Here is a 26,190-nt window from a genome sequence, read left to right as displayed (position 1 = left end):
CCATTTCCTCTCATCCTATCACTTGTTACTAGGGGAGAAGAAATCAACACCCACCTCGCTACCACCTCCTTCCAGGTTCTACCCAAGGCAGGACTCAAGTGAAGCGAAATAAACAATGGCAAAACGCTGGCGTTTCACAGGAAACACTGGCACAAGCAAGAGGATCGGCCTCGAGGGACGCCCTGCGAGCGCTGCCACGACCCAAGGCCCGAGGGCTGCCCACCCACCAAGGGCACCAAACCCGAGACCCCGGGTCGAGTACGCGGTGTAGCTCCGCGCTCCCCACGGCCCGGCGCGGGGGTGTTGGAGACGCCCACCTCTGCCACCGGCGGGGCGGAGAGGGCGTGCGGCCGAACTGTCCCCCGCGGCGGGTCAGCGCTGCCGCTCCCGGCGGGGAGGCGCCGGGCACCCTCTTAGGCCGGAGGAGGCGCTGCCTTGCACATTGGCTGGAGGCCCCGCGCACCGCCTCCCCCGGCCCGGCTGCCCAGCGCCCGGCAGCGGAGCGCCGGCACGACGCGGTTAATTGCTGTTAATCACCCACGGACCCACCGCGGGGAGAACGACGGCCTGCCGGGGGCGCGGGGCACGGCCCGAACCGGACGGGACGGTCAGGGCCCGCTCTCTGTCACGGCCCGCCCCTCCCTCCCCCGTTGTCTCCCGGTGTCCCCGTGTCCCTTCCCCGGAGCGAAGTTTGGCCGCCACCGCCGCCCGTCTCCCCTGGCGCTGCCCCCGCGTGCGGGGCGCCTCCGCCGCTGCCAGGGCCGGGACAAAAGGCACACTGACACGTGATGGGACCCGGGCTTCATAAATGGGACCGGAGAAGGGCGGAAAGCGGGGGGGGGACGCGGCGGCGGCGTGTGCCGGAGCCGCGCCGGGCGCCCGGCGGCTCCCGCGTTGCCTCCCCTCGCCGAGGCAGGCGGCGGGCGACGGGCGGAGGCGGCGGAGGAGGGCCGGGGGCGGTGGCCTGGTGGGGGCGGGCGGCACATGGAGCGGCGGCGGCAGGGCGGCGGAGCCCGGCGCGCTGCCTGAGCCGGGCGAGCGAGGGCGGCGGTGGTCGGAGAGGAGGCGCCGAGGGGTGGGAAGGGAAGAAGGGGAGGCAGCCAGGGGGAGAAGTCTCCCACCTCCTCCTTCCCCTTGCCGGCACCGCCTCCTCGGCGCTCCCCAGTGCCGGGGTGCCCGGGCGGGGCGGTGCTCCCGCTCCCTGCCGGGGGTCGGCGCGGCCGGAGCAGGCGGGGGACGCGGCCGGCGCCGTGCAGAGGGTAAGGATGGTGCGAGGCGGGAGGGGGCAGAGGATGCCCCCGCGGTTGGGGGCCAGGTAGCCATCGTCCCCCTCAAAGTTTGTTGGCGGCGTGGGGTAGCGGAGAGGTCCGGGAGGTGACACCGCCTGCCCCGACGGCGAACCGAACGTAGGGGAGGCAGCCGCCTGCGGGCGCATCCCTCCCCGGGATCTACGACCCACGTCTGCGAAGGGGACCGGGCGAGTGCGGATCTCGCCCCTGCCCCGGTCACGGCTCCGCGCCGCCGCCTCGAGCTGCTGCGTAGAGTTTGAAGGTGCCCGGGAGCCACCCGGGAAGAGCCCGTGGGCCCGAGGTGCGTGGTTTACTTTCGTGAGCCCGGGCGGTGGACGGGGGGAGCCCGGGTGCTGGGGGGAGCCCGGCAGCGGGCGGGGGTGCGGGAGGCTGGTGGCGTTATGGTTAACACGCGGCTATTCTTCCCTGCGCGGAGCCCGCAGCCTCCCAGGTTCCCACAGGACCTTATATGACATCGGAGGTTTCTCCTCCAAACCCACCGATGATTTACAGCGGGCTGCATTCTTGTGTACTTTTCCTACCAAAACTCTGCCATTGAGATTGTTACCGAAATAAAAGGCAGTTCGTGATTTTGTGCGCAGTGATGTTCCGTTAAAAGATGTCAGTTAGGCATCCAGCATCTTCAGAATATCCCAGTAGGGTTCCTGGTTGGTTGGTTTGTTTTTGTCTGAAATTCGGAGGTCTGGGGAAAAAGAGGCGAGAAAGAGTGAGCTTTTTAAACTTCACGCAGTGTTTGTCATGTGAAATCATCAGCTGTTGAGAAATCATTCTGAGTAACCAGATGGGCATATTTTAAATGGGCATCTTTTTGTCTCAAAGACGCCTGCAAATCTCCATTGAGAACACCCCTGGATGAGGTATGTACCAAGCCTTTGGTAGGAGAGAGCTCGTTACTGTGATTTCAGTTCAGTTTGATTAAGGAAAATGGTGTCAAAAGATGAACTCCCATCATTTTCCTTCTTTCTGTAAAATCACCGTCAGTGTTATTTTCTGTGTGGCAGCAAATGATCATATTAACAGTTTCGGCATGTTTTCTTCTTTCAGAAGATAAAGGGACATTACAACATAGAGCCAGAGAGCAAAATACTCCTTTGGGTACCCACAAGTTTGGGGGTTTTGTTTAAAATAAAAAGCCAAGTGTGGCTTTTTTTAACCTGCTAAAGGTGTAGTAATGTTGTTTGTTGTTTTGGGTGGTTGGCTTTTTTTTCTCCTCCTTAGATGTATCATGTTTTCATTGTTCACCTTTTCTTAAAGGAATATAGCATTCCCTGCTGGGGGTGGCATTGCTGTTCACATGTACCAAGATTATGCAAAGGATCAGACTGATATTAAATACGATATTTAACAACAAAATGGGCAACAATGCAAAAAACAAATTGACTTGGCTGTGCTTGATTCTTTTCGGATTACACCTCGTCTCAACTGCCAGCATGGATTTTCCCTTCTCAAGAAAGAGGGGGGGGGAGAAAAAAATCCCTGTGACTATAGTAGGTGTATATATATAATGCAGTCAGAGTTTATTAAATCAGCCATAAAAGAAATTAATGTAACATCTTTCAACAGTTTAGAGGATGAACGTGAAATTCCTTATTTGCTCGAGGTTAAAATTAGTTTTGTGGCAACTAGGAACAGCTTTTGCTTTGTTATCTGTTGGTCTTTGGAATGAGTGGCAGAACCATTGGAATAGAAACATTTTAAAGCAGAACTGATAAAAGCAATAATTGTTTGACTGAGCCAGCAGGCATCTCTTGCCGGGGGTGGGGGAAAAAGTTGGCTAGGTAAAGAAATCAACTATTCGCTGCAAATTTGCCTCACCCACTGTTGGGTGACACCTAAACCCACAGTAATAAAGCCAAAATACCTATAAAACTCAAGGTGAAGGTGGAAGCAGGTTATAGTATCGTAAGGAGGGTGCCTTTGATCCTGGCTGTAGTTCTTTGGTGAATTATGTTAGCTCAGTTGCATAAAGAACCCCATTAAGGGCTTTTGTGCTCTGATGAAGGAATGGCAGGTCTTAGCTAGTGCATTTCGTTCTTTCTCTTTCTCCTTTCACCGGTTTCTGGTTGGGCAGTGGAAGTTTAGACATGAAATAACTGGGGTTTTTAAAAGTAATTTCTGACTTTCAGCCTTTCATGTGGCCATCCCCAAATGCTTGCAGACTGTCATCCCACTGGGAATTTTGGTGCTGAAAGTGTTACGCACTAGAGATGGAGAGCTGGGATGTCTTTCCTTTCTGTTGAGTGGGGGTAGATGAGGAGATTGAGGCAAGGGAGAACTCAAACCCATATATTGACTTAAGTATTTCCCAATAATTTTACAAATACATCCCCATTCCTGGCTCTGCAGGTCTCGGGCAAAGTCTTCTGCTTCCCTACTTTCTCTACCTCTGCAAGTTTTAAAAGAAATTGCACTGACTTCTCCAGTGAAAACTTTGTGATCTCTTTCTAGTCATGCTGTTGGCTACCATATCCATAGAATTAATTTCTCAGCAGTGATTGCTCTTGATTACAGCCATGGATATTGGCTTCATCCGAGTCTTCTCCTGAAACAGTAAATGATTTTAGGTGCATTTCACTGAAATTTCCCAAATAGTTTAAGCTCTGTAAAATGATGAATGCTTGCAAAGCCACTCATGGCCATTTCAGTGAGATTTCCCCCTTCTTTAGCAGCAAATTCACACAGTCTGCTCCCGATTTAAAATAGGTAGTGCCGGCGACCCTAACAATGAAATTTGGCCAAGTTCAAAGCAGCTGTGCAGATGGACACAGGAGACAGAAGGAAACAAACCCTTTTAATCATAACAAGGCTGCTCTTGTTTTCCTATCTATAGTGGAAATGCATGCCAGCCACTTGGACTTAAAAGGAGGCTTGCAAATGTGCCAGAATAGACAGCAGCAGCGTGTTATTAATGCAAAGTTAAAAATGTGACAACCTGTCTTCCCAGCACTGCTCTTTACGTCTCCGTTTCTGGACTGACGCTCTACAGCTGCAAAAAGTGCACATCTGATCGCTGGCTGGGGGATAAGAATTCCCCCCCGCCCCCACCCCCTCTCCCTAGAACTCAGGCTCTTTCAGTGTGTTTGGCTTTGTTAATGATCACTGAAACCAGCCACGACCTGTCCTTTCAAAATGGTCATAATGACTTATAAATCATTTTCTCGTTAGAAAGAACTTTTCTTCTTCCTTTTTTCCTCCCCCCCCCCCCCCCCCCAACTCTTTTTCCCGAAGGTGCCATTGTTACTTGTGAAAAATGATTCGGTTTGCAACGTAAGGTTGGACCACATTTTATTCTGCCATTTGTGCCTCCATGCAGGGGCATTGTGCTGATGCACCTCTCCAAGTGCCACTCTACAGTAGGAACATCCACATCCTTTATTTTTTTGATCAAGCTACTCATATCCACATTGCAGATAAAACAGATGTTTCACTGTTGGGTGTGTTAGTATAATGTCATTCCTTCTACTTTGCCTGGACCACTGGTGAAACTGGATGTTTTAGATGTTTCAAATGTTGTCTTGGTTGTATGGATTGAGGCTAGGTGGCATCAAATAGTACCTCATCCTGTGTTAACCTGCTTTATGACAGTTGTGTATTCTTCGGAAAGGTGTGTTTACTCACTACAAATACTGAGCAGGAGCAGTTCCCTCTTAGCCCTGTCAGCTCCCTTTGTAGCCCTTGCTACGTTTTTGGAAGCCTTTCAAACTTTGTGCTTAGGGGCTTGAGGGGCTCCTGCCTTCTGTTGTGGTCTACATATGAAACATACTCATTAGTCAGTCCTGTCTCTGCTTTAAACAGTGCAGTACTGGAGTATGGACTATGCATCTGCCTGAAAAATTAGGCTGTGTATAAGGGAATTCAAAAAGATACTCAGCAGTCATATTTTTTGCACCTACACTTCTAGCTTGTCTGCTTGTCCTCTGGCACCAGCAATTTGAGTTTACACATGTGAAGCTACTGCAGCATTTATGAGGCTTTGGTTGTTCCTCTAGGCATGTGTGTATGTGTTTGTGTATGTCTGTGTAATTTTAGGCACGGAAATCTATACACAAAAACCACAAAGTCATAACTCATCCCTCGGTATCTTTTAACTATTTCTCCAAATCTGCTGCAATATTGGTTGGAGCCTCCCTGCAATTTGAATATCAGATTCTACTGTAATTCTTTCTCACTTCTCCTTTTCTCTCTTTTTTTTTTCAAAAAGAAAAGCATCTGCATATTTCAAAGACATGCACCATTGCCAAGCAATCTGGTAGAGTGGCTTAATATGCTGGCAAATAATTTCACAAGTTGTTTGTGTGTGTGAAGGCAGTATATTTGAATATCATTATAGTCTGAGTGTAGCTATGAAGAGAGTTATCTGAGCTTATTTAAATGGTTTTTTGAAAGGCCAGGCAGCTCCAGCAATGAGAGAACGTTTTACAGGTTTTAATTGGAGTGCCTATCTTCATCATTCACTGGTGTTGACGGCATGGGACATCACATTTGCCAAAAGCCAGCCTTTTTCTAGCTTCTGAGCAGTGCCTATGCTTGGTGGCCTAACAACAGATTTTAGGAGAAGCAGACTCCTGAGGACTGAGGTAGAAAGGATGTTGCTGTGTAGTGTGTTGCTGACCTCTGCACCAAGTTTCTGTCATTGCCTGTAGAGGACACAGTCTCAGGCTGTGCCAGGGGAGGTTCAGGTTGGATGTTAGGAAGAAGTTCTATACAGAGAGAGTGATTGCGCTGTGGAATGGGCTGCCCGGGGAGGTGGTGGAGTCGCCGTCATTGGAGGTGTTCAGGAGGAGACTTGATGGGGTGGTTGGTGCCATGGGTTAGCTGTTTGGGTGGGTTGGATTGGTTGATGGGTTGGACACGATCTTGAAGGTCTCTTCCAACCTGGTTTGGTTTATTCTAATTCTATTCTAGTTTATTCTAAACCCCTCTTCCTTTTTGGAGTGTTTATCTGCTGCATGGGTCGCTTGGTGACTCCATTTGAGTGTTGATGATCTTGGAGGTCTCTTCCAACCCAGTTGATCCTGTGTAATTCTGTGCTTGTGTAATTCTCTTTTCTTTTCCACCTCTGAGGTCTGTATCCTGCACTTAATTTTCCTTAAACAATTTGATTTTCATTAATGTCCCTGGCCAGATGTACTCAGCTGAGCTCTCCTGATTGTCCCTAGGTAGATCCCACATGTCAGTGTGTGCAGCACTGCCCTTTTCTGTGACCTTACTAAGGATGGCTTCTCAGAGCCCTTTGCGTCTTCCTCCGGTGTTTGAATACAGATCAGAAATGGACTTTCAAAAGAGTGAGTCCATTGCCTGCAGAGCAGTGGGTCTGTTCTTTCTTTATGGTGAGATCTGAAAATCCCCCTAGCTGTATTCTCCAGCTCATGGAGGTGCCTCAAAAGTTTGTGTAGCTCGGAAGAGGAGAGGAGGTTTTTTCTCGTGAGTTTTCTCCTTCACCTGATCTGCTTTCCCCAAGCCCAATCACAAAGGCAGTTCCCTTTCCTTAGAATCTGCATCCTTGCCTCCTAGGGGCTCCTTCCACTTGGGTCTTCCTCTCTTACCTTTCCCCAGTTTGCTGCCTTCTCACCTGGAGAGATACTGTTTCCTGTAAGAGGACAGTAGTTTTCTCTCCTTTTCCCTGCCAGTCCCCTCCACACCAATCACTTAGCCGGCATTATGCTTACTCTCAGCATCTTCTTGCTACCTCACAAAGTCCTTCCTTAAAACTTGTTACAGGCACAGTTTGTTGGGGGAGGAGAAGGAGGCAGACGTGCACTTGGTGCAGTTTATGTGTTATCCCTGGAGCCTAATGGCTTTGCTACCATTCTGTCTCTAATCCTTCCTCTTTTAATAAAGCTCACTAGTATTACCTGCTGCAACAAATTCTTGGCGTGGTTTCTTCTTCTCAGGCCATTACAATGAAGTTGTTTTCTTGAAGTAGTTGCCTCTTTATTTCGTTGGGGTTTGTTCTGATTGTTTTTTCTAATGAATGTGGGCTTCTGTGAGTTTCATCCTCTGGATCTTACACATTCTTCTGGGGACCTTTATCTGCTAGCATCCAGTGGAGCCTGGGTCTTTTGTGTCTTGCTCTGCTCTTTCAAATGACTTCTCTCCTTTCTACATTTGGTGTGCTAAGCATCTGTCTCTTCTAGGTACTTCAGGAGACTGAGTGTTCAACCTCCATCTCTTTTGTACCTGGCTGGACTTCTCTGTCTTCATTTAATGTTCATGTCTGGTACTAGACAATGGCTAGAAAAGAGGCTGGAAATGAAGCAATTTCTATTGGAATATTGAAATCCAAGTAAAGCCTTTTGTGAAAAAGAGTTAAGGTTGAGGGCTCAACATTGCCCAGCTTAATGAGCTTTCTTCCATTTTCTTTAAAATGTAAATCCCATAGCATTGTATCAAACTTTTTGAATGACTTGTTTCCCATTTTATTGGAAAATGGGTCCTTAAACTGGAGCTGATTTGAAGCAACTGCCAGGTCACTGTCGCTACACTGTTTCCCTTTCATCTGAACCTTTCATACTTCAGCAAACCTCTTCATCCTCTCAGAACTTTATCTGTAAATGAAATTAAAATATATAAACCCTAACAAATCTTAAAATCCCACATTAAGATAGCCACCAGTGCCTGTCTTCCTTTCTCCCAAAAGCCAGGCAGGCCAGGTAGCTGTAGTTTCCCATTAACGTGACCCTGGCGGACCCCTTCCAGTCTGACTTGGTAGGAAGTGTGTGTGTAGGGGGTTGTATTTCACAAGCTGAGGGGTTTTCAGTGGACTCAGAAACTCCAAGGGCTTTTTGCAGGCAGGCAGTGCAGCTGTCCCTGCTCTTCGCCCTGTGGCTGGGTGGGATGTGGGAGACACATCCTTGCTTTGCTTAATACAGAGAAAGGGCTTCAGGCTAAGCCTATCGCATACCAGGTGTGCACCCTGCCTGCTGGAATATCAGTTAGTGCCTTTATTTCTGGGTGTTTAAACTCTTGATCCAACATGGAAGAATTTGAGCCATTTAGGGATGGGCAGCAGAACAGAGATGCTGCCAGCACTCTCACCTGGAGAGCAAAGCTCAGGTCCTTTGCCTGCACCAGCTTCAACCTTACATTGGAGTCTCTCTGATCTTGGACACACACACATGCCCTGGCTGTCTGGGCAGTAAGACACTGTCTCTTTTTGTGTGTGCCTGCGAGTCACCTGTGCTCAAACTGGCATGCACATCTCAGTAGCAAGACTTTGGAGGGAGAAAATAATGTTTCTGTTTAAAACAGTTGTCATGCACTGACCAATGCTCTCTTTTCCCCCTTGTTTTGTTCTTGTTGTTCAGATTGCCAGTGGCTGGATGTCACATAGGAGCAGTTTGCCCCAGATTAGAACAACCCAACCCCTATCCCACTAGTGTGCAGACGGTATGTCAATTAACATAAGTAACCATGTAGCTGTGGTTTCTTGACAATTAAGGTTCAGCTTGCCAAAGATATCATCATGTTAGATAAGAACAAAATGTAGTTCAGAACTTGCACGCCCCAGTTTACCCCGCAGCTGATAGTGCCTTGCTGTAACTAGAAGATAGCATCACTCATTTGCTCCTCTCCCTAATGTTTGTGTTCTCTCCCCATCCCTCACACAAATTCCCCTTGAAGTGAATGGAAGTTTTCCTGAATTAGGAGTGACAGCATATTTGCCATTTATAGCCCAGGAGTAGCACAGTGCTGGAGATAGAGTAGTGAAACAGTAAATAGTATAGGGGTAAGATTGCTTTCACATTCTTGTCAACATGTGTTTTTCCCTTGCTTGGTGTTGCCGAGTCTTCGAGTGCCATTTCTCAGGCTGCACATTGCTTTCTCATAGCTTAGAAATCTTGTTCTGTCCTTGAAGCAGTATTGTTCATCGCCATATGGGATAAGGTAATTATTAGCCATATAAATTTTCATTTTATAGGACAGTTCTAATTCCTGGAGGCCAGCAGTTACTATGGTAGAGCTCATTTCTCTTGCACTTTCAGCTGACTATACACGAGTACAAATTACTGCTGTTTTCTCCTGTGCTGGTACTTTGTGAGCCCGGTGTGGTAGGAGTCCCAGTGTGCTGGGTGCTATGCAAACTTATAAAGCCTTTATATATATATATATATATATATGTACTTTGTGAACCCAGTGTGGTAGGAGCCCCAGTGTGCTGGGTGCTATGCAGACTTATAAAGCCTTTATATATATATATGTACTTTGTGAACCCAGTGTGGTAGGAGTCCCAGTGTGCTGGGTGCTATGCAGACTTATAAAGCCTTTTTTTATATATATATATACATATATGTACTTTGTGAATCCAGTGTGGTAGCAGTTCTAGTGTGCTGGGTGCTATGCAGACTTATAAAGCCTTTATATGTATATATACTTTGTGAACACAGTGTGGTAGGAGCCCCAGTGCTGGGTGCTATGCAGACTTATAAAGCCTTTATGTGTATATATACTTTGTGAACCCAGTGTGGTAGGAGTTCTAGTGTGCTGGGTGCTATGCAGACTTAAAAAGCCTTTATTTGTATATATATACTTTGTGAACCCAGTGTGGTAGGAGTCCCAGTGTGCTGGGTCCTGTGCAGACTTATAAAGCCTTTATATGTATAGATACTTTGTGAACCCAGTGTGGTAGGAGTTCTGGTGTGCTGGGTGCTATGCAGACTTAAAAAGCCTTTATATATATATATACACACACATATATGTATGTGTGTGTGTATATAAAGGCTTTATATATATATATATATATAAAGACTTTCTCTGAAGGACTTGCAAACCTTACAACATGTAAGCAAGGAGAATGAATTTACATCTTTTTGTGCCTTCAAAACCCAAGTTTTAATTACACCTTCTTGGCCTCTGGCCTGTTCTTAATGAGCTGTGTCGTAGAAGAAAAGCATTGACATGGAGATCAAAATATTTTCTAAACTAGAAGCTAGAAGGATTGATTGTGGATTCCTCTTTCTTGTTTGGAATCCTTTTCTCACCACTTCAACATCTTTTGTGAGTTATCAGTAGCATCATTGTATTGCTCATAATTACTTTCTGAGGAAGAACGCAAATACTCATTGTTTCTCTTCAGGCTATTAAAATTGCTCTATCAATCATCCTGGTTTGAAAATTATAATGAATTCAACCTTTTTTTTTTTCCTTTTTATTTTTTAATATTTTTTTTTTAGACAATGATAAAAACTTTCCAGCCCTCCCTGTCTCCCCCAGGACAGCAGAAGATGATAGGCAATAGATATTAACAAAGTCGTGTTCTTGTTCCCTAAGTGAACTGGTCCCATGGACCAACAAGAAATCCAGGGGAATTCTAAGTCTTCCTGTTGTCTGATATTAGTTACCAGCCTCTTACACATTAGATATTTTGGATTTTACCTCAGAGGTCTTAATATTTTGATAGCATCCAAGTGTCTTTCAAGGCTGTATAACCGCACAGTGGGTGGCAGCAGTAAGACCTGCACACCCAACTCTTCATTAACTCTTCTGCTTTGAGGGCAAAGCCTTACAAAGTTGTGTCTTTGACCTTCAGCTGATGTTTAACACCTCATATGTTCGAACCCGGGGTAAAGCAGGCTGGAAAAAAAGGGCTAGAGAAAGCTAGATCCAGGTCTCTGCAGACTGCTAAGCCAGTGTTTGTAAAAGCCACTCCATCTAGTGGCAGTCACTTTGCACAGCTGCTCTGGCACTGCCCATCAACAACCCCCCGTGTGTGGAGAAAGCCTAAAATGGTGTTCAGCCTAGGTTTTCTGGTTTGGGTCTTCAAGGCAAATGATCTATTGTTTAATCCTTATCTGTAATCATCATTCTTTACTTGCTATGAATTGCTGCTTGAAGTCACAGAATCACAGAACCAACAGGTTGGAAGAGACCTCCCAGAGCATCAAGTCCAACTGATCACCCCATCCGAACTAATCAACTAAACCATTTCACTAAGTGCCTCATCCAGTCTTTTCTTAAACACTTCCAGGGACATCAACCCCACCACCTCCCTGGGCAGACTATTCCAATGGCCAATCTCTCTTTCTATGAAGAACTTCTTTCTAAGATTAAGCCTAAACTTCCCCTGGTGCAGCTTGAGACTGTGTCCTCTTGTTCTGGTGCTGGTTGCCTGGGAGAAGAGACTGACCCCCACCTGGCTACAACCACTCTTCAGGTAGCTGTAGAGAGCAATAAGGTCTCCCCTGAGCCTCCTCTTCTCCAGGCTTAACACCCCCATCTCCCTTGGCTGCTCTTCACAGGGCTTGTGTTCCACCACCCCTCACCAGCTTTGTTGCCCTTCTCTGGACATGTTCCAGCATCTCAACATCTTTCTTGAACTGAGGGGTCCAGAACTGGAAATACAAGGATAATTTTGAGTGCTGACATCAGTGTGCACTCTTCTTCATCTTTAATGGATGTTTGAGTTCTTTTTAAAACTGTTTTCAAAGGAGGGATGTGGAGGTGCTGGAACGTGTCCAGAGAAGGGCCACGAGGATGATCAGAGGGCTGGAGCACCTCTCCTATGAGGACAGACTGAAGGAGTTGGGGCTGTTCAGTCTGCAGAAGAGAAGGCTCCGAGGTGACCTAATTGTCGCCTTCCAGTATCTGAAGGGGGCCTACAGGAAGGCTGGGGAAGGACTTCTCAGGATATCAGGTAGTGATAGGACTAGGGGGAATGGAATGAAGCTGGAGGTGGGGAGATTCAGGCTGGATGTGAGGAGGAGGTTCTTCACCATGAGAGTGGTGAAACCCTGGAATGGGTTGTCCAGGGAGGTGGTCGAGGCCCCGTCCCTGGGGGTGTTTAAGAGCAGGCTGGATGAGGCTCTGTCCAGCCTGATCTAGTGTGGGGTGTCCCTGCCCATGGCAGGGGGGTTGGAACTAGATGATCCTTGTGGTCCCTTCCAACCCTGAATGAAACTATGAAACTATGAAACTATGAGTGAGGTAGTGGAGCTCATTTAAGATAGGTTGGACACAATGATCTTGAAGGTCTCTTCCAACCTGGTCTATTCCATTCTATTCTATTCTATTCTATTCTATTCTATTCTATTCTATTCTATTCTATTCTATTCTATTCTATTCTATTCTATTCTATTTGGAAGGCACGAAGCTGAGAGCCTTGGAGATGCAGAGATGCTGCTGGAAGAGTGGATTCCAGCATGGCACAGAGGCTCTCCCTTGCTGCTGCCTTGCCTGTGAGGGGACCTTGCTGCAGCACTCGGCTGTCACCTCGGCCCTTTCCAGAGGGGCAAATCTCTGCAGGGAGCCCTTGTCCTCTAGGGAGAATGTGAGAAGCCACAGAAATTCCCAGGGTATCCCAGATGGTCATGGGTCTTGAACAATTTGGGTTGCATTGAAGCCAGCTGCAAAGAGCAGTGTGGCTACATGGTGTGGAGTGCTCCATTTTTTTGGGGGCAGTGCCTGCTCACTACTTGGGATTCAGAGAGAAGAGCTCAGAGCCAGAATTGATGTGGCGCTGGCACATGCAGCTGAGCAAACGAAAACCAAGAACCAGACCACTGCTTCTGCCACTGGCTTTTCAGTCTGTGTTACATTGTACAACACCTCGGCCTGTGACCTGGGCTCTCCTGATAACCACAGCGCCAAAGTTCCAGTCTTGTTTTCACTAGCCAGCCATGGGAAACCTTGCTGATAACTTCAGCGCATTTCAGTGCTGTAGTTTTCACTGGGACGAGCTGGTGCCTGCATTAGAGCAAACAAAATTCCAGTAAAGTGCCGTTCCAGATGAGGTGGAGGGGGGTTTTTACTACGACTTCAATAAAAATCAACTGCTACTTCACTAGGTGCCTGCACACATACTGCTAGAAATTTCCAATTACAATATTCCCAGCAGCGAGCAAAAGCAGAATTAATGTCAGCTGCATCCCCCAAAGTCTAAACTACACCGCTAATGAACTCCCAAGTACTCTCAAAGAAAACTCTCCTCGCAGAGACAATAAGGTGGAAATTACTGTAATAATCTCAATGCTAAAATACAGAGGGGGAGCCAAAAAAAAAATCATTGAAATTCAGAGTAAGACTTGCCTCTGCTGATCCCATTAACCATGTTGTTAGCATAGCATATGCATGCACAGTGATACTGTCACATAACTCACTGCCACCTCGAAAAGAGCATGCAGGAAGTCATGTTTTCATTTGTATTTCAAACAAAGGTAGGGGTTGTGCAGTGGCTTGCACCTCATTCTGAAGAAGTCTGTACTTAACATGACTCCAGCAGGGACCAGCGACCTCAGAACAATTTGTTTGTCTGTCTGAGCAGAAGTGCTCAGTTGCATACAATTTTTGAAGCTCTACTGAAACATAATCTTCTCGACATGGGGCTGTGGCTTTAATCATTAAAATGGTTGTCTTTCTTCTGTCAGAAAGAAGCTGGAATAACAGAGGATACCACAGCCATCTTTACACATTTATATAACAACTTTATTTAACCTTTTTTGGGTAGTTTAGAGAGAAGTAACCCATTCCTCACTCCTGCTTTTAAACTGGTGCTATTATGCCAAGTTTAAAGTTGCCAGATTTCACCCAAAGCAGATTTCTCTGTTCTTAGGGGGGTCATCTTTGCAACATGTAACATTGCATTTAAACTGTATTCTTACCTTGAAAGATTGGACTGGATGATCACAGATCACAGAATGCTGGAGGTTGGAAAGGACCTCTAGAGATCATCCAGCCCAACCACCCTGCCAGAGCAGGAGCACCTAGAATAAGTGACACAGGAACACATGCAGGCAGGTTTGGAATGTCTCCAGAGATGGTGACTCCACAACCTCTCTGGGCAGCCTGCTCCAGGGTCTGACACCCTCACAGGGAAAAAGTTTTTCTTTCTGTTCCCATGGCACCTCCTCTGCTCCAGCTTGCAACCCTTGCCCCATCACTGGACATCACAGAGTATCATACAAACCACACAGATCAGGCTGCTTTCCCTTGTCTACATTAGGCAGAATGAGGGAGGTGATTTTGCCACTCTGTTCCACTCTCATGAGACCCCACCTGCAGCACTGCCTCCAGTTCTGGTGCCCTCCGCATGAGAGGGACATGGAACTGCTGGAACAGGTCCAGAGGAGGACAAGATGAGGATCAGAGGAGTGGAAAACCTCCCCTGTGGTGACCGAGAGAGAGCTGGGGCTCCTCAGCATGGAGAAAAAAAAACTTTGAGGTCCCTTCCAACCTGGTACTCTGTGAATGTGTGAAGCTATGAATCTGTGAATTCTGCTAGAACAGCCTGCAAAGCAACTTCTGGAAGAAAAGTACCTTAGATATTAGGCTATTAAAGTTCATTTTTAATCACAGAATTAACTAGGTTGGAAAAGACCTCTGAGAGCATCAAGTCCAACCTATCACCCAACACCATCTGATCATCATGGCATTAAGTGCCACATTCAGTCTTTTTTAAACACTTCCAGGGGTGGTGGCTCCACCACCTCCCTGGGCAGCACATTCCAATGGCCAATCACTCTTTCTGGGAAGAATTTCTTCCTAACATCCAGCCTAAACCTCCCCTGGTGCAGCTTGAGACTGTGTCCTCTTGTTTTGAGGCTGGTTGCCTGGGAGAAGAGACCAACACCCACCTGGCTACAAACTCCTTTCAAGTAGTTGTGGAGAGCAATAAAGTCTCCCCTGAGCCTCCTCTTCTCTAAGCTAAACAACCCCAGCTCCTTCAGCTGCACCTCATAGGGCTTGTGTTCCTATGCGTGCTTCAGCGATATTTCCCTCCTTCACTGCACACACCCTCAGAATTAAACTCCTTAATATTGTCTGTCCAGTAATTGTGTTGTGGGCTGAACAAACATTTCTGGGTAGGGGTTGTTTATACTGCTCCTTGCTTACGGCACTGGAGGTCTGCTGGAAGTGTGGGTTCATATATTCCCATTAACACTCAATGTCCAGGCCTCCTGAATCAAATGAAGAGCTCTAAAGAACTGCAGAAAAAAAGTCTCTGAGTGTTCAGATGTGTAAGTGCAGTATAAATGTCTCATCAGCCAATGGTCTTTTGGGAATTATCATGATGTCTTCTGGTTTTGAGTATTGGTCTTTCTGGGTTTTTTTAGTCTGCATGGGAAAACTGAGCTCTGAGTTCTGTGCAAGTCTCCTCTTTGGGAGCCAAGGTGACCAGTACTCTGGGTTTTGGCAGATAATCTCTCTGGGTTTTGGCAGATAATCTCTCATAGCCTTTCTGGCTGTTTATTGTCAGTTGTGTAAAGTGAACAGGTTAAGTCAGTATAAAACCTGTGTGTAGCATCAGGGACTTCTTGAGTATCACAAACAATTTCCCCCATCCTGAAAGCATAGAGGATGCTCAGTTTTGCTCCTGTTGCTGATGTAATTATCAAGATGTCCCGTAGCAGATGCATGGTAGTTGTAGCACACAGAAACAATGATTCTGGCTCATATTTATATTCAGACCACTCTCAGCCACTCTGGTGGTGGAAGGGGACCATAAAGCAGATGTTCAATGCATATTCAAGGCATGTTTATATGGGTAAAGTTATATAAAGGGGCACAGTACAAGAAGAGCTGTAAGAACTGTCTTATGTGTTGATACCAAGGGACTCTTAACCAGTGTCCTGAACAGTTTGAAGTCTGCCCTCCATGAAGTCTGTCCTTGGTAGTGGTTTTACTGACTGCCCTCCTTACTGCACCAAGAACTGAGAATTTTATCAGTTCATGATTACAAAGCCCAGCATGGCCTCCAAACACCCCATCACCCAGCAGTCCTTCCTTATTTGTAAGCAGCAGGTCTAGCAAGGCACCTCCCCAGGTAGGCTCATTTATCTCTCTGCATCAAGAGAAGCATAGCCAGCAGGTCGAGGAAGGTGATTCTCCCCTTCTACTCCACTCTGGTGAGACCCAACCTGGAGTACTGTGTCCAGTTCTGGAGCCCCTGTTACAAGAAAGATCTGGATGTGCTGAAATGTGTCCAGAGAAGGGCCACAAGGATGGTCAGAGGGCTGGAGCACCTCTCCTATGGAGACAGGCTGAGAGAGTTGGGGTTGTTCAGTCTGGAGAGGAGAAGGCTCTGAGGAGACCTTATTGTGGCCTTCCACTATCTGAAGGGGTCTACAAGAAAGCTGGGGAGGGATTTTTTAGGGTGTCAGGTAGTGACAGGACTAGGGGACATGGCATAAAAATAGAAATGGGTAGATTGAGATTGGATGTTAGGAAAAAGTTCTTCCCCATGAGGGTGGTGAGACACTGGAACAGGTTGCCCAGGGAGGTGGTAGAAGACTCATCCCTGGAGGTTTTTGCAGCCAGGCTAAATGTGGCTCTTAGCAACCTGATGTAGTGTGAGGTGTCCCTGCCCTTGGCAGGGGGACTGGAACTAGATGATCTTTAGGTTCCTTCCAACCCTAACAATTCTATGATGCATGTAAAATGCTCAGATGCTGATGACGATGCTCTGCTAAGGGTACTCTCACCAGGAGTTACACTTTGCAATTAATTACCATCTGTGAACAAAGGCTGGGCATGACCAGACTCAGAGGCCACTGGCTAGCTGTGGGCCTTCTGCTGGGATCCCTGTTTCTGAGGAGACAGAATGTTTTTGAGAGTGTGCCCAGTAGGATGATTTATATTTCCATGCTTCTTGCAAGAGCAGTGGCTTCTGGTTCTTTCTGCATGAGTTCTGGCTAGAGCTGCACTCTGACTCAAACTTGGTGCCATGTTTTTCTAGGCCAGCGTGAGCTGCCCTTACTGAGGCTTCTGATCTACATAGAATGGATCACTACTGCACTCACTGACTTATAGCAGTGCTGGTCACCTTTCCTGAAACTCTGGACAGGGCTGGGTAACATCACACCATCCCCATATAGCCCAAACCATCCCAGTTACCTTGGATTGCTCAGCAGAAAGGAGTAGCCTAATGAACCCATATTGAGATCCCTGTGTTTGTGGGTTAAATACCTTCACAGAATCACAGAATCAAACATTCAGGTTGGAAATGACCCTCAGGATCACCAAGTCCAAAACTGATAACCCTACTTTACAAAGTTCACCCCCTAAACCGTATCTTCTTGCTAATAACTTTGCAATAACACGTTCAGGATGTCAGTGTCCCTCAGATTGCTGTGTCAGGATAATGGACAGGGGTGCTGGGTGATTTGTGAAACTGAGAGTGCATGGCTTTTCCCCATTCCTTCTCTGTGGTCACATTTTCAAACCCCTCAGTACCTTTTGAAAGAAAAGCAGTGAAGGTGATGGTTCAGTTTAATGCTGCTCCTGCAGTGGCACCTGGTATTATAGTGATTGCCCATTGGAATAGACTGCCCGGGGAAGTGGTGGAATCGCCATCACTGGAGGTGTTCAGGAGGAGACTTGACAGGGTGCTTGGTGCCATGGGTTAGTTGATTAGGTGGTGTTGGATGATAGGTTGGACGTGATGATCTTGAAGGTCTCTTCCAACCTGGTCTATTCTATTCTATTCTATTCTATTCTATTCTATTCTATTCTATTCTATTCTATTCTATTCTATTCTATTCTATTCTATTCTATTCTATTCTATTCTATTCTATTCTATCTAAATGAAGCAAGCCCAAGGAATATTGGGCTGCAAGGTACTTTGCAATCAGAAGCCAAGTTCAGATGTAGAGAAAAACACCTTTCTGCTGGAGCAGCTTGGAAGGTTTTGATAAAAAATGAAAACTACTTTCCAGTGGGATACTTAATTCCTCGCTCTTCCGTTTTCCACATCACTTCTTAGTGTAAATCAGTTTTAGTGTAAATCAGTTTTAGTGAAATCCAAGCAGTTTCTTCCAGAGTGCTCAACTCACCCTACTGTGATTCCTGCAGGTGGCAAAGGCTAGGCCTGTACTGAATACAAGGAAAGGTCAATTTTGTTTGACACAGTTCATCTAAGTTGTTTGTGAAGTTTGCCTGCCTGTTTATTTTAATGAATTCTCATCTTTTTTTTTTCCCTTCCAGGATTTCCTCTGATGCGTTTTCCCCTCCCCCAAGTCTCTCTGCAACCAAGAAGACTGGGGTTATGAAGTCAATCCTAGATGGCCTCGCAGATACGACTTTCCGAACAATCACAACAGATCTTCTCTACGTGGGTTCCAACGATATCCAGTACGAAGACATGAAGGGTGACATGACATCCAAGCTGGGATACTATCCCCAGAAGTTCCCTCTCTCTTCCTTCAGGGGTGATCCTTTCCAAGAAAAAATGACTGCAGGAGATGATCCCCTGTTGAGCATTATTCCTTCAGATCAGGTCAACATCACAGAGTTTTACAACAAATCCCTGTCCACATTTAAGGATAATGAGGAGAACATACAGTGTGGAGAGAACTTCATGGATATGGAGTGCTTTATGATCCTGAACCCCAGCCAGCAGCTGGCCATCGCCGTGCTGTCACTCACTCTGGGCACCTTCACGGTCCTTGAAAACCTCCTTGTGCTGTGTGTCATCCTCCACTCCCGAAGCCTCCGGTGTAGACCCTCCTACCATTTCATTGGCAGCCTGGCTGTGGCTGACCTCCTGGGCAGCGTGATTTTTGTCTACAGTTTTGTGGATTTCCATGTTTTCCACCGGAAGGACAGCCCCAACGTCTTCTTGTTCAAACTGGGTGGAGTTACTGCCTCCTTCACCGCCTCCGTAGGTAGCCTTTTCCTGACGGCAATAGACCGCTACATCTCTATACACAGGCCGCTAGCCTACAAAAGGATTGTTACCCGACCAAAGGCTGTCGTAGCGTTCTGTGTGATGTGGACCATTGCTATCGTCATAGCCGTGCTCCCTCTGCTCGGCTGGAACTGCAAAAAGCTCAACTCCGTTTGTTCAGACATATTCCCTCTCATCGACGAGACCTACCTGATGTTCTGGATCGGGGTCACCAGCGTCCTCTTACTGTTCATTGTCTATGCTTACATGTACATACTGTGGAAGGCTCACAGCCACGCTGTGCGCATGATTCAGCGGGGCACGCAGAAAAGCATCATCATTCAGTCCACGGAGGACGGTAAGGTGCAGATTACTAGGCCCGATCAAACTCGTATGGACATCAGGTTAGCCAAAACCTTGGTCCTTATCCTAGTTGTTTTAATCATATGCTGGGGCCCTCTCCTCGCCATCATGGTGTACGATGTCTTTGGGAAAATGAACAAGCTCGTCAAGACTATCTTTGCCTTCTGTAGCATGCTCTGTTTGCTGAATTCAACAGTGAATCCCATCATCTACGCTCTGAGGAGCAAGGACTTGCGACACGCCTTCCGCAGCATGTTCCCCACCTGCGAAGGCACGGCGCAGCCCCTGGATAACAGCATGGAGTCTGACTGCCAGCACAAGCACGCCAACAACGCGGGCAACGTGCACAGGGCTGCCGAGAGCTGCATTAAGAGCACAGTTAAGATTGCCAAAGTTACCATGTCCGTCTCCACAGACACGACTGCTGAAGCGTTGTAAGGCAGAGACTAATCGGTGTCGGGAGAAGAGGAGTTAGTTTAAAAAAAATAATTAAAAAGAAAAATTAATGAAAAAAATAATAATCAAATGACAGAGAAACCAAACCCGTGGCTTAACGTGTTTGTACCTCCCTGTGAATTTTTTTTGGGGGGGTGTTTTTTTTTGGTTTGTCATTGTAAGCTGAGCAATGATTGTGTTAAGAGCATTACCATCAGCCAGTTCTCCAGGTTTTACAATTAGGGGTTCAAGCTAAATTTTCAGAAGTGTTTTGGTTTGGTTTGCTTTGCTTTTTTTTTTTTTTTTTCCTCAAAAAGTGTTTACTGAATAATAAGTAAGTTTCCTGAAAGAGCACAGAGAAAAATACCAGGTCAGCAATGGTTCATTTCTGGGGAGGGAGGTGGGGGGGTGGGGGAGCAGGGGAGGGAGGTGATGAAGAAAAACGGTGAAACCTAGTTGAAAACTCAACGCATCCTAAACTAATACTTACCAACTAAGAGCAGAAGCCTTGTCATCACGCTGTTCATCTCAATGTGAAGTGTATTTCCTGTCTGTGAGTAATAGGAGTTTTTGGTTTATTCCAGAAGCGGCAGTGCTGAGTTTTAGAGGTTCTGTACAAACCGTGTCGTGTCCCGTGAATTGTACGCTGTTCTATTCCGTGTTAGTGATATATTCGTCTGATTAAACCCAGTGATAAGGTAGACTTACTGTGGAAATAATGTGAAACGTGCTATGTAAACCCCGTTGAAAACACTTAGCTGTGTTTAAAGAATTCCTATGAGCTATTTTTGGAAATTTTTACACTTTTAGTGGTCTTCTGTGGACATAGAGGAGAGGCTTTGTGTTCTTCTACTGAAATTGTTTCCCCACTACCTTTTACTTTAATATGCATACAAGAGTAACAGCAACAGAGGACTAGAGGAGGAGTGTAAGAGAGGAGTGCACTGGTTCAGACTTTTAAATACCACTGTGTTGATACAGAAGGACGTTGATGGTTGTGCAGACTATGGCCCTGCTCTTGGGTGTTGTGCAAATACGAACACTGAAAAGCAAAGGTCCCAATCATTGGTTCCTTTTACCGGGCAGCTGGTTTTAAGCCACGTGCTGGTGCTGTACCGCCGAAGACAGCATGTGTCAGACTCCGTGTATGATGTTATCACTGTGCAGTCGATGTATACTTGAAGTGTGTCGCATTCCTGTATCCCAGGTTTAAGCAGGTCCAGAGCCTGAGATGCCAAACTCCTGTCTTCACTAAAAGAGGAGGAAATATTGTCAGACTTAAGACGTTTTTCTTATCGTGTGAGCGTGTACATAAATAAATAAATATCTCCGTGTGTTGTACGTATGTGTGCGTGTGTGTGTGTGTGTGTAAGTATACTAATCAGTGTGAGTCATGGTAGCATAACTAAGATAGGACACTGACCAAATGTAAGCTGTATTTCTTGTTGCACGCTTTGCACACAAATTCTGTTCCTAAAATTGAGTTCTTCCAACTGATTGCTGATGAAAGCAGTACCACGTTTAAGAACATCTCGATCCACCCTTGAGAGGTGTCTCCATGTGCTAGAGAAAGCAACCTCTACAGTTGTACTTGAGAATGAGAGGAAACGAGAGGCAGAGCCCCCACTGACAGCTGCAGTGGCTGTCAATGATCCTGAAAACTGAGAAAGCCAGAAATAAATGATAATTTGTTTTAAGGCTGTCAGTATCCAAATTCGATTGCTTGAAATGAAGTGAGTCTTACTGTGGAACCAGGGTACAGATAAACAGGGTTTGACACTGTCAGCTTGGAGGAGGAAATTGCTGAAGGAAAATGGTGACTCTTCTGTGATTCTGAAGCCCAGGACTTTCACAAGAAGCATGTTCCTGGATAGTCTTTGAGTCATGTATATTCTGTAGTTGCATTCTGAATCAGAAGGTCTGGGGTCCTCTTCTTCACTGCCTTGCTTTTTGGAACTGTTTCCTCACCCTTTTTGCAGCTGATTTCTGCCAAAATAGCTGCACAGGTGGCTTAGCCCATTAACTGCCTGATGCTTGCTGCAAGAGGGGTGAATCTGGGCTGCCCTGCCGCCCATCCTCAGGATTATGTAGGGTAGAGGAGGCAGCAGCCCTATGTCTCTGAGTGCTGTAATGTCCCTGTGATGTTTTTGATACCTCGGTGCAGGTCAGAGCAGTCAGTAGTGCAAACAGCCCAGCTGATTTCAGCTACTGGCTCTGCAGGGAGGTAAGTGACTCCAAGTTCAGGACTGGTGAGGAGTGGCACATTGCAAAGATCTCATCAGGAAAGGTGCTGAGCATCAGCTGGAAGACAGGCATACTTTCCTCCTCCACCCTCTCCCCTGCAGCTTACCTGGGTAGTAGGACAGGGCACCGTGCTCTAGAGGGGTTAGTGGCAATCAGCTGAAACTGGCGGATTGCAGATTGCCAGAGCATGTGCAACTCCTCCTGAAAGATCTTTCTCTTATCTAGGTCTAGTCCATCCTAAAGCAGTCCTCTTGGAGGAGGGGGGAAATGCCCATTTGAAATGTAAAGGGTTTTTTTTTAAGAGCCATTTTTGAAACTGTCTTCTCGTGAATTAAATGCAAACTTTGTGGACTTCTGTCGTTCATTCAAGTTCTAAATTTTACATGATAAATCATGGGACAATGGGGCTGTCTTGGCACTTAACTTGGTGCTTACTGATATAATAAGAAATAGCATCCTGTGAAACGTTACTGTCTATCATCTGTATCTTCATTTGCATAATGAGTTTTCCTAAAGCTCTGGGAACTGTGTCGGTTCACTTAGAACCATTCATTACAGAGGTGGCGACAATTTCCCTACGCGTTGCACACTAAGCAGAACTTCTCTTTCATTAGAAAACTCTGCTGCCCTTCCAAGATAAGCGATACTTCAGCTTTAGCTATTCCTAATTTGCAGTTGCCTACCTTCACTTAGTGATGACAGCACAGCCAAATGATACGGTGTTCCACAGCCACCCACATCCTCATCATCAACCAAGCAGTGATAGGTGCGGTTACCTATATACGTACCAACTCCCAAGCGTTCGTGTATCTACCAAGAAGAACCATCTTTGTGTCACGTGTGCAGAGTTAGATTCTCAGTAGTCTAATTGTATATTTGTATAATATAATCTCCTCGATGCTGTGCAATTCCTATTCACATCTTCTTGCACTGGCCTTTCGATGAAAACTTCTGGTGTGTCTATTGTGAGATAGACAGCGCGTTTTACCTGCTGTTATTGGGCTGAATGTATGTAAATAAGTGAACAAAAATGAATAAAATACATAAATAAAAAAGTCATCTGTACAAGCAGTGGCCTGAAAAGTCTGTAATTGTAGACTAGAACAATTGTTGAAGTTGCTGTGACATCTCAAATACTACCTTTGAATAAACTGTTTACAGGGTCTCTTGGGATGCTGTTTCATAGTGAAAGGAAAAAAAAATATCTTTCCTTGTGATAATATGAGGTAAAGAAATCGGATTACCTGAGCTTTTTATTTCCGGTGTTTCAAAGTGGAGATCATAACTCTTTATTGTCTGTAAATCTAACATTATTACTTCCTCCTAGAAGAATATTGTATCATTAGATGTTTGTTTGAGCTGGTAACATCCTTTGCAACTGCTGCAATATTTTTCATTAGCAACCTGTATGATAGTTTGTACACAAGTACTGTTCAGATTGTCATGAAAAGTAGCTTTGACCATTTACCTACCAGTAGCAGAATAGTATTTCTGTAAGATTTCCAGTGTATTCCTACCATATCATATTTTATTTCTATAATGTAATTAAACTGTTATTTATTCAAGGAGAAAAAGTATTCCTCTGCTCGTTTTGTTTTCCAAATGTGGAGAGAAAGTGAGGAAGCCACGTGGGGATGCTGCCTCATCCCACAATCTGCTGCTCTACGTTTTGTTTACAAGTTTGTCTGTCAGATTCTGAAACGACTGCTTAAACAACTTGACAACAGGTTGTCAAGCTTTGGGGGCTTTGATTGTATGTTCTTGTGTTTTGAAGGAGGAGGTAGATGATTGGTTTTGTGTTTGGATATGCAGTGTGATGGAGATGAGAGAGAAACGACATGGTTAAAGCTCAATCTCCTGATTGATTTTGTAGGCAATTTCCCCTTCCCTCTTTATTAGCCAAAATGCAGTAGATCCCTTTTCCCTGCCTTGGATGCATATGTTTGCACAGGGATGGCACATTAAAACAAACCTGTATGCTTCACAACAACAAAACACAAAAGAGCAGAAGAAGGAATACAAACTAAAGGAAGTGCTGCCAACAACAATGACCTAAATTAGTTATTGGTGGTTCTAAATGTGATCTAAGACTTGAGACAAAATTACCTTAGTTTAGAACAGCTCCATCCAGGGCAGAGGTGTGGGTGTGCAAGGGGGATGATGAAGTGGTCTAATAGGGATGCACAAAAGCTGTGCAGGGAGAGCAAGCTCAGTCATTCCACTGCCTAGGGGACGCACTGAAGTGCTCCCACTGCTTCACATCCACAGCTGAAATGCAGAGTTGAAAAATCACATAATCTCTTTGTGGTCACACAGAGAGTCTAAAGCCCACTAAATGCTGTAGGAAGGTCATTGCCCATTTCAAATGACCAGTTTTCCATATGACTTAATCTTAGATTCACGTTTCTGGGGCAATTTTCCTTCTCCACATTCATGTTTTGGAGACTGTGGAGGGCCTTAGGGGACAAAGTGAGCATGTCCTGGAGCTTTGGATCATGGTTGTGCCAGAATATTCACACTTTCAAAAAGCAGGTCGCTGATGGATTGAGAAAGTTGTGGCTCTTAATCTTTAACTGCATACTACATATAGAATAGAATAGAATAGAATAGAATAGAATAGAATAGAATAGAATAGAATAGAATAGAATAGAATAGAATAGAATAGAATAGGAGTAGAGTAGAGTAGAGTAGAGTAGAATAGAATAGACTAGACTAGACCAGACCAGGGTGGAAGAGACCTTCAAGATCATCATGTCCAACCCATCAACCAATCCAACCCACCTAAACAACTAACCCATGGCACCAAGCACCCCATCAAGTCTCCTCCTGAACACCTCCAATGATGGTGACTCCACCACCTCCCCGGGCAGCCCATTCTAATGGGCAAACACTGCAGAAGTCTGAGTGTTTCTGCTGAAAGCTGCCATTTCCAGAGCAGCCAGTAGACAATTCCCACTGTGTTTGCATGCTCACTAGAAAATAAGGGCTCTACTGCCACAAACCAACAGTTCCTCTTGGTGGTAACACCTAAGTCTACTCCAAATAACACAAGAGGAATTAAGGACAACTTTCAAAGCGACTTCTTTCGCATGCTATGCCAGCGCAGGAAGTGTGCAGGCAAAGACAGTGTCAACCTTTCACGCTAACATCCTTATTATTTCCATTCTTCTGACAGTTGTTTTAAGAAGTCACAAAATCATTATGCATGCACATCATCAATAAAACATTTGGATTTTCTTAGTTGTTTGGGTTTCTTTTAATCTCTTTTTTTTTTCTTCACTGAAAAATCCATCTTTGGCTTGGTTTCCAAATTAAATCACAATATCTGGGAACAGATTACAAAAGAAGGAAGAAAAAAAAATAGAACCATCATTTTACCTTTGTTTAAGAAAGCACTGAGGTGTGTGGGGGGTGGTTATTTGACAGTTTAGAATGCATGTCCTCCTCTGGTTTGCCTTTCTCCATTGGTCTTTTTAGGTAATGGATTTAAAGAGTATCAACAGAGTGTTCTTTAAATAGCAGCACAATGTATGAAGCACAGGATTGCCTTTAACAGGGCTCCTTAATGTGTGTGGTCATCTAATACTAATCTTTAAAATTCAGTTAGAAGAAAGAGTGATAATAAGCCTAAGGTAATCTTAATGACTAGGTCTGACATGCCCTGGTATTGCTTTCCAATAAATCAGCTTTGGTATTCAGAGCAGCACTCAGTTTACCATTACAGCACATTAAGGCATGGAATCCTGTGTCAATAAAGTCACTAAATTTTTAATTGACTTCAGCAGAAGTGATATCTTGCCCCAGATTTTCAAATTATGAGTTAGCACTGGGAAAGTGCAATTTTCTATGCCATTGTCTTTTGCATTTCCACTGGCATTGAAACAAAGATGAGACAGAATTAAATAACAGTGTCTGTATTTGTTGGGTTTGGGATTTGTTGTTTGGTTTTGTGTTTTGGGGTGGTGGTTTTTTTTTTAGCTCCAAGATAATTTGTTTTGAATTCTGGTGGGTCAATGCAGAATCATAAAGTCTGGCAGGAGTTCAATGGACTTAGCATGGGAGTGAAGCAATTTATTTATGCATATGTGTGCAGATGGGGTAGAGAACACCATGCACAAAACTGCTCTCACAGTAATGCTGACAGAGCTGCTTCCGGACCACTTGTACTGATGTTGATTTTTCACTGCTTTCTCTCCCTCTCTCCATGTACCTGTGTGCAAGTGTCTGTATGGTGAACAC

General features: G+C 45.6%; 1 protein-coding gene across 3 annotated transcripts; it reads left to right on the top strand.

The window, feature by feature from the left end:
- Positions 1 to 1,166: 1,166 nt before the first annotated feature.
- CNR1 (cannabinoid receptor 1) lies at positions 1,167 to 23,544 on the top strand. 3 transcript variants are annotated; one of them, XM_068149332.1, is made up of 3 exons: positions 1,167 to 1,590; positions 2,130 to 2,167; positions 18,228 to 23,544. In XM_068149332.1, exons 2-3 carry the CDS (start codon positions 2,163 to 2,165, stop codon positions 19,708 to 19,710), a joined length of 1,488 nt encoding a protein of 495 aa, XP_068005433.1. In that variant the 5' UTR covers positions 1,167 to 1,590; positions 2,130 to 2,162; the 3' UTR covers positions 19,711 to 23,544. The 3 variants fall into 3 exon arrangements, with proteins under 3 accessions (XP_068005433.1, XP_068005442.1, XP_068005450.1); XM_068149341.1 differs by lacking the exon at positions 2,130 to 2,167; XM_068149349.1 differs by lacking the exon at positions 2,130 to 2,167 and having other exon boundaries at positions 1,237 to 1,259.
- Positions 23,545 to 26,190: the final 2,646 nt, after the last annotated feature.

This window comes from Melanerpes formicivorus, unplaced genomic scaffold (genome assembly GCF_026170545.1).
Source record: "Melanerpes formicivorus ecotype bairdi unplaced genomic scaffold, bMelFor1.0.p_v2 SCAF_2, whole genome shotgun sequence".
NCBI classification, from domain to species: Eukaryota; Metazoa; Chordata; class Aves; order Piciformes; family Picidae; genus Melanerpes; species Melanerpes formicivorus.
Note: the sequence above shows the minus strand (reverse complement) of the source record. Positions and strands in the feature narration are given on the sequence as shown.